Raw genomic sequence first — 8,198 nt, 5'->3', positions numbered from 1 at the left:
AGACCCACTAACTAGTCATAGATGACACTTCTATCATATAGTGAATCTATGTTGTGATGTACATGCTCTTGTTGCTAATAGCCTCCTATATATGAATGAGCATATAGTTCAAGAGGAACTTACTGCACTATAAGATATCTGAGTCAGCAAACCCCCATAGGTGCATGGCTAACATTTCCACTGGTACTGTAACAGAGAGTGCCAAGAAAGTGTCATGTTCAAAGGTCTAATCCCCGGATTGAAAGAGCATCTATTGGAACCTTCTACTTCAGAAGATGAACTACAGATAATCTGTGAAATGGTAAGTAAATCATATCTATTGTTGTTTGAGAGAACATACCATTTTCTTCATAAACAGATTCAAAAGAGTATCTTGGGTGCCCAGTCTGATGACACCAAGGGCCTTAAGGCACCAATAATTGATTGGATTGCACCTAACAACCAGGCTCTTGGTCCTACACTTCTCCACAATATCAAGAACAATCATAGCTTCCATCACTATCAAAAAGATGAACTCTTTTGTCCCACTGGCTAAGTTCCTACCTATGTGTCTTTCAGATGGGTCTAGCAACATTTTTAACACTGTAACAGATCAGGACAAGAGTGAAACTTAAAAATGGTGAAATAGAGATTACAGGAGAACAATGGCCCATTTTTCTATATGCAAACTGTCAGTACAACCCCAACAAGTCTTAGGTAGGGCTTCTCTGTGGCCAGTTTCTCATTCTGGTTCATATATTTCATGATATTGAAGATGCACTAGTACTCACTGACTTCTGTTCTAGGCTTTCAAGCATGTTTTTGTGGCACCATTATCTGTTGATCTGAATACTGAATCCCATGCTACATGTTCTGGAAATACAAGAATTCATGGAATGACACAGGTGACTCATAGCTCACTTGCTTATATAGCAACACAGGCAAGTAGTAGAGGTTTTACATCAGTTTTATTCTCATTCATTTGATTTTTGCTTAGGTTCAGTTTGCACTGTTACCACAATCTATATTCTCACAATGTGACACAGTCACTGATTCAGAAGGATTCTATAATAGTATCCTGGGCTTGCTGGAGGATCCAGACAAGATAGAAGAAGTAGAACCAGTGAGTCATTTTCCATCATTTTTTGCTACTGACTGATATTCTGCTTGTACCTGCAGTCTGCACTGCCATGGCAAACAAGCTCCCAAAGACAGTGCTCTAGCTGTTACAATAACACAATTTTCGGACCTTTCCTTTAATTTTCATTCTCCGCTTTAACCTTTTACTATAGTTCACACTCCGTGCCATACAGCACTTTCCTTTTTCGTTCTAACATCACCTTTTCGTGCAGCGCTGCCTTTATTCTTTTTTTAGACTCAAACTCTCTCACGCAGTGGAGCTGGTCACACAGGCTGCGCCCTCTGACATCATCAGCCACTGCCTTTATCAACTGTACAGTACATAGGTACAAACACTCTGTATTAGTATAAATACCCCAATAGATCAAGGAGACTCCTCAGCGAGTCCTCCTGTTGTTAACCAACAAACTCTCTGCAGCCTAAGGGGTAACCACTCCCCATCCACTAACTTTATAGTGTGTTCCTGTGTGCGCCAGAGTAACTAACTCTTGGTTGTTACACTAGCTAGAATCAGAGAGAAATGTGCTTTGTTGAAAAGGCAGGCTCATTCTAGTTTTATTAACTCACATAATGTCGACAGGGACATCTATTATCTAATTGCCCTATAGTAGTCCATAGTCAATATCTAGTCAAATGTACTTATATCAGTTGCTTTTTCAAGTGAATTGATTATGATTGTTTCATTATTAGGATGATTTTTGACAGGGGAACAGTGTCATATATCTACTGGTAATTACATGTGACACTTAAACTGATGGATGTACACCCAATCCCACAACCAGTATATAGTCAATGAAGCAAGGATGCAAGAACTACTAGCTCCAGATATAAACCCTGACAATGAAGATAGACCTAGAGGAATTACCAACTACAAATAGCATTGTAATCAACTATGACCATTTAGAATATATCCTCTGCATTATAATTGCTGATAAACATACTCCATCACTGACTAATCATAAATTTTATTATAATCACTTTTAGTATTTACATGCTTACTGTTATTTGCAAATTTCCATCTGACTTAAACTTTCATAAGGAGACCAGCCAGGCAAAGCCTGATAAAGTTGTATGAAAGTCTGGTTTATTTTACATAGTGTAAACCAGATAAGACCTGATAAGACCTGATCGAAGCGAGGTTTTCACCATTAATTGTTGTTTGCGGTCCGGATGATTAATGGGATAACAACACCCACCTTAACAATATAGACCAACCCCGGGGAAGCTCTTCTCATGTGATAGTAAGCATCTTTTGCAAACTAGAATATATGAAGGGGGGAGGAGTTCTGCCCTCTGAGGTACTTCAATCGTCTTGCGGCGTATTTTTGCAAGACCGAGTCAGCATTTGAATGAACAACTTATACACACAGAAAGAGTGGGGCTGTCAAGTCTGCGTGTATTATACCGGTGGTTTACAGCTTGACGGCCGAACAGACTAAGAGTGATGGATGGGTTTTAACCCCAAAAATAAAGAAAAATGAACTATCAGTGTAGAACATTCTATGATGTATGTAACTGGATTAGACTTACAAATGACCAGCAACGAGATCCTCTTCAGACCTGAGGAGAAGAATGAGGCTGAGAAACGAGCTAACAAAGGTGATCAGCTCATTAATATAAATGATGACAATGCATCTACACTCAATGACACTCAAATTGCCATTATAGCTGAGAGTGAGAGGTTAGTTAGTGTCGCTACGGCAATGGGTTGAGAAACAAGAGGATATTGCTAACATGTCAAATGGCATCTTGATGTCTACTTGCAAGCAAGGAAAGTCATTGGCCTGAAAAGTAAAAACAACGCTTGAATACCTATTGACGTGCAAGGTGATGGATCTATCTGTGTTTGCTGCTCCAACAAATGTGGCCACTTAGTCGCTTTAGATTTAGTAGAGAATTGTGGATAGCGTGCCAGTTGGGTTGGGCGTGTCCCATGGGCAGAAAAAGCTCGGTCTTGCCAATGACATACTAACACAACGCTGGAACATGAGGTACCTTAGCAGCCAAGCATTTTTTGGGGAGGCATCTTGACACACCTTTGTTTACCTTTAGTGATAAAGGTGAGTTTTTATGCTGCTCCTTTTGGGCAATTTCTTCTGCCTGCAATGTGTTTTTGTCCCCTGTTGTCCAGATCAAGGGCTTCGAAGGAGATAGTGAGCTGCACAGATAGTGCGTGGCAACACAGACAAGGGTTGCTTTTCCATGGTATGGGAATGTCCGCATGTGCGGGAATTCTATAACTAAATGTGTAATGTGGTTGAGATGAAACTCAGTGATTGAAATATTAAACCCCAATCTAGCAAAAGATGCGGTGAGATGTCACGGTGACCTTTCACTAAGATCACAAACAAGCTGTCCCTCCCCAATAGCATGCAAGTCCCTCTTTGGTCTACAAAATGGTAAGGAGACTACCACTGGCCTTGCTGTGTCAGAGTTGAATCCAGATAATTTACGTTCAATGCCTTCTATTGAAAGTGACAATACTATTCCTCAAGCCTTTGATTTCTTCGGCCCCAGCTCATGTCCTACTTCAAATTGCTGTTTGAAGATGTGATGTGACAATGCCCATATGTCCAATTTCATTAACTCGTCCGTGTCAGATACGGAAACCACAGATGCTACTGACATTGTATAAAGAATAGCTGCAATAGCGAGCGCGGACCCCGCTCCTGCATATCTCAGGCAAGCTTCTAATCAGAGTTTGAACGTGTCAGGCCTCATTGATGGTAGTAATATTGGTGTTTGCGCTGTCATAGAGAGACATTTGGTGAGTCACATGCTCTCCATGCACTCATCAGCGATGCTCTTGACAACACTTTCCGACATCAACTCGTACACATCCACCTCTCCTTGCACCTCCTTGACACGCTCTTTGTTCCCCTCCTCATCCTCCTCTGCAACTTTCACTGCCCCTTGCCTCCCAATTGTCATGCTTCACCTCTTCAGACCATAGGTTGCGTGCTCATAGTAGTTCTGCACAAGGCTGAGATGGTCAGTTCAACTCACTAGGAGGTTCTAATATCTCTCATTAACTTTTGCCTCTGTATCATTGCTTTTGCAGTTGAATATTCTACTTGCCATTCCATCACAAATACGCCCATGCAGACACTAATGCCACTTGGCATGTTGTTTTCGGCGTGAATGGTTCAGTATCTTGGAGACTGGATGAACACGGATTATATGAGAGCAACAAAGTCTTGTATAGGGTACCGTACATTGGGAATATCATAAAATTACAATGCTGTGTCATCATTGACTAATTGGCGGAAAACAACACCAGTGCTAATTTGTGGTCGTAATTCATATTCTTTGAGATGTTGCCTACTGCACAGCAATGGATCAATGGCATTGTGCGAACTTGTCTTGTACTCGCTGCGGACTTGTTCAAACCTGTTCACAGTATGTAGCTATGAGATTGTTATAATCGCGGCGCAGAGAGCTTGAACCGCCCATCAAGACCGTATCTAAATGATGATGAAACTATGCTGCAATTGGTAAAAATAAATGTTTGATAAAAAATGGATGCTCACAAATTTTCCAACATTAAAAAAAGCAGCCTTGGGTTTTTCTTGTCTTCAAGTGCTGACTTTGGCGGCAAGAAGAAATAGATGACTGTACATCATCTTCTTGAGCATTGGTACTATGAGCCCCTGGCTGAATAGTTTGATAATTGATCCCTGAATGATGTTGTTATAAGTATAAATTCACTTTTTGATACAATACTTACGTCAGATGCAAATTGGTGTACGTAGGCATAATTTCCCAACAACACTTGAGCATTTGTGGCTTGTTTGGTAGGCATCACTAAACGGTTGGTAGTCGCACTAATCCTGTATAATAATCCCTCAGTGAGATTTGGCGGCACAGCAATCCTGGGGGTCGCTCGGAGCATGAAACACCTGTAGCTCAACATTTGCTTGTTGAGCTATTGAAAAAACAAATAAAGTAAGAGATTGATCAGATAGCAAGAAAATCACTCACATCTCAAGCTGTTCCAATATTGAGGAAAACAATTTCTGACGTGATTCAACCCCTTCCAATTTGGATAGTGGTCACCACACTGAGTGTGGCTTACGCTGCCATATTGTCAGGGATGAACATATCAGAAGCCACAGCGCAAATTTGTATGAAGCGATGTGCTAATAGCTTTATGTGTAGAGGGAAGGGAACTGGGCCAACCTCGAGCGGAGGGACGATCAGACTGGCCACACTAACAAGAGGTTCGGGGGAGGGCGGGATGTGGCTGGTATGGTAGACTTGAGGAGAGGCACTTGGGGGGGCATAAGGCGGCAAAGATTTGCTAAGCTGGGCATCATACAAATACACAGATTGAGAGCAAGGAGAACCAGGAAAGAGGGATCCAGGATCTTCAACTCAAGTCATCTCTTCTGCTACACTCCACGCAAGCGACGCAAAACAACTTTGCTGTAGATCATTTGAAGATGTGGTTGAGTTATGGTCTGAAAAATGGCTGTTATTATGATTAAGCTTTTTAATGAGATTAGCTTACCAGCCAGTAAACCACATCTTGAAACGAGGGTCAGTTTGTCAACGTCGAGTGAGCAGTCATGAAAGTCTTCAAGTTGGAGCCGGGTATCTTGAAATACTGAAGCTACAATATTGGAAGGTCCAGAAAAGGCCAGATCAGCTAAATCCACAAGCTGTTTGGACACTAGCGTGCTTTTGTCAACACACCTTCTATTACTGGCATTATCAGTGTCCGAGCTGAAGTTGTCGGCATTGTGGGGCTGTGGCTGTTTCTGTGATCCACAACTCTGTCTACTGACAGACAGTGTATCAGACTCCATCTTCTGGATTTCACAATACATCTCTGGTGAGTGGGTGAGCTGAAACATTACAGCTGTATATATACATCAAGTCAAATTCTGAATAGGACAAACATAATTATAAAAAATACCATACGCAAGACATGCACACTGAGTAGTAAAACCAACATCTATTATCAAACAGGGTTCAGCTATAATGTTAGGTGTGAGTTGCCAGTAGCAGGTAGTTGATGAGATACACTACTTCCATGAAGACGCGTGCTGATATGAGCCGACAAACGTGGTGATTTGATATGTATAGTTAAACCACTGAACCAATCCTGAGTCACATTGATTCTTCCAGAACATCCCTATGAGGTGAAAGGGTCAGGATAGAAGGCTGATATTGAGTAGCTGATACATACTATAATGCTCATGTAGGATCCAACGAGCGGATGTTGTATTGTGGTTCTTCTGTCATAGTTCAATGACAGTGCCAGTGTGAGGTGACAAGTTGGCTTGGATAGTCTGAGTCACAAAAGGAAATATTAGAGACATACCTTGACTAACCTGGCCACCATCAGGACCTTGGCTTACAATAGGCACATACTCACAGCGAACATTCAGCGAACAGAACAACACTCCCCTCAACATCTAGCATTGGCACAAGAGACAACTGAGAGACACTCAGGCTGTGTCCGAGTTACCGGATGAACTGTCCCCTATTTGCCTTATGGCCAATATCCGTCAAGATCCGATCAGGCTCGGGATTGTCCACAAGCTCACAATAAGGCTCACGTCTGCGGTTAGACATCCATATTCTCAGTTCCTTACATTCATAGTTTCATCCCAACCTGGTCTCCTATAAGCAGACCATTGATCCAGAAGAAAGACATTCCCAACCCCCAACAGTTGTTCAACTCCTTCCGTCATTTTCTCTCATTTTTAGTCATCAGGGTTGCGTCTTGCTTATCTTTTGGTTTAAAACGTCATTTTGTAGGCAGAAATTTTGTTTCAGTACAAGTCGTATGACAGTGTCAAGCTGATGCCTTTGGCTGTAAAGAGCAACCTGAAAGCTAAGCGCTAATTGACAATCACACTTTAATTACTTACTAATACATGAACTTCACGCGGCCACTTAATTGTCTCAGATCATCTAGCCTTATTTTCATCGTCTCCCCTGCAAATTGCCTGCATCAAGGCACCAAGACATCGGCAGGTGGACATACACAATGGCTATCTTCATCTAGGTGGATTCTTCACTATGTTTCTATGGAGAAAGTGGATGTTATTAGTTGACCTTCATGTTGTTAATCAGTATGTCACCTCCTGCTGCTATCTACATGCATGGTTGTCTACTCACCACCATCGCCTCCAACTAAGCTGCCAGGTGTGTCCCATTAATGCCTTACTTAGCCCTTGAGCACAACTTACCGCAATGTCTGTCCTTCCTGCCTACGTTTTTGACCATTTTGGCGACTATCTTTGTTCTCCTTATTGCACACAGCTCAGTAATGCAGTACTTTCATGTGATCTGCCATCAATGTACCGTACCCCAGCCTCACACCATTCAACATGGCTGGCTGGCTATTACCTATCTCCATAGCACATTCACCGCTCACCGCTCAAGTGGGCTTCTACATCTGTATCTGCCTATTTCCTCTAAGTCACCCATGTTCCTGTTATCCTCACTTTATCTATGATAGCCTGGATCCTAGAGCTATGCCACATATGCCCTATCCATAAGAGGTGTGTCTTCCACAGACTTGGTTCAAACACTTCAGAACGGCTCCAACCGTCTTACAAGATTTGATATATGTATATGCTGTCCTACTCCTGCTTTGACCTTATCTTGCTCGTAGCCTCGTCCCCTCACTCGCTCAAATAGACATATAAACACTTAGTCATTTGCAGCCCTACTGTAGTTCTCATCCTCATGCCTCTCAAATTGGTGGTAAAGCACTACAAGGGCCGTGATATGGCTCACATTGAGCTTATGTTTCAATTTATGGTCCCTGCTTCATTATGTTTTTGGATGCAATGAGTTGGACGTGTTAGCCGATCTGTACAATTGCAAGTTCAACCTGTTCTTCTCGTCCAGCCTACTGCATTTGCCTACTGTGTTTCAAGAAAAGGACTCAAAGGGATCAAATGGTGATGAGCACATAATGTACGTGAAAAAAATAGATGAAGCACGATGGGCTTCGATTAAAATTTTGACTTGTCAGAGTGATGTTGCAGATGCATTTTTTGATAGCGGTCCAAGCTCAATGATTAAGGTTGCAACGCGTGACTTGGCACTTTAGCTTGGCT

The 8,198-nt window shown here is 42.1% G+C and overlaps 2 protein-coding genes across 2 annotated transcripts; one reads left to right on the top strand and one right to left on the bottom strand.

Annotated features, from left to right (window-relative positions):
- Nucleotides 1-214: 214 nt before the first annotated feature.
- Nucleotides 215-535, top strand: SERLADRAFT_432487 (uncharacterized protein; the record flags this gene model as incomplete). Its single annotated transcript, XM_007312666.1, has 2 exons — nucleotides 215-301; nucleotides 359-535. The coding sequence occupies 2 exons, from the start codon at nucleotides 215-217 to the stop codon at nucleotides 533-535; spliced, it is 264 nt and encodes an 87-aa protein (XP_007312728.1).
- A 4,159-nt stretch (nucleotides 536-4,694) lies between these two features.
- SERLADRAFT_404838 (uncharacterized protein) lies at nucleotides 4,695-5,860 on the bottom strand (the record flags this gene model as incomplete). Its single annotated transcript, XM_007312665.1, has 5 exons — nucleotides 4,695-4,796; nucleotides 4,847-4,949; nucleotides 5,195-5,424; nucleotides 5,630-5,646; nucleotides 5,815-5,860. 5 exons carry the CDS (start codon nucleotides 5,858-5,860, stop codon nucleotides 4,695-4,697), a joined length of 498 nt encoding a protein of 165 aa, XP_007312727.1.
- Nucleotides 5,861-8,198: the final 2,338 nt, after the last annotated feature.

Source organism: Serpula lacrymans (assembly GCF_000218685.1).
Source record: "Serpula lacrymans var. lacrymans S7.9 unplaced genomic scaffold SERLAscaffold_1, whole genome shotgun sequence".
Lineage (NCBI taxonomy): Eukaryota > Fungi > Basidiomycota > Agaricomycetes > Boletales > Serpulaceae > Serpula > Serpula lacrymans.
This window is presented reverse-complemented; position numbering and strand designations above follow the sequence as displayed.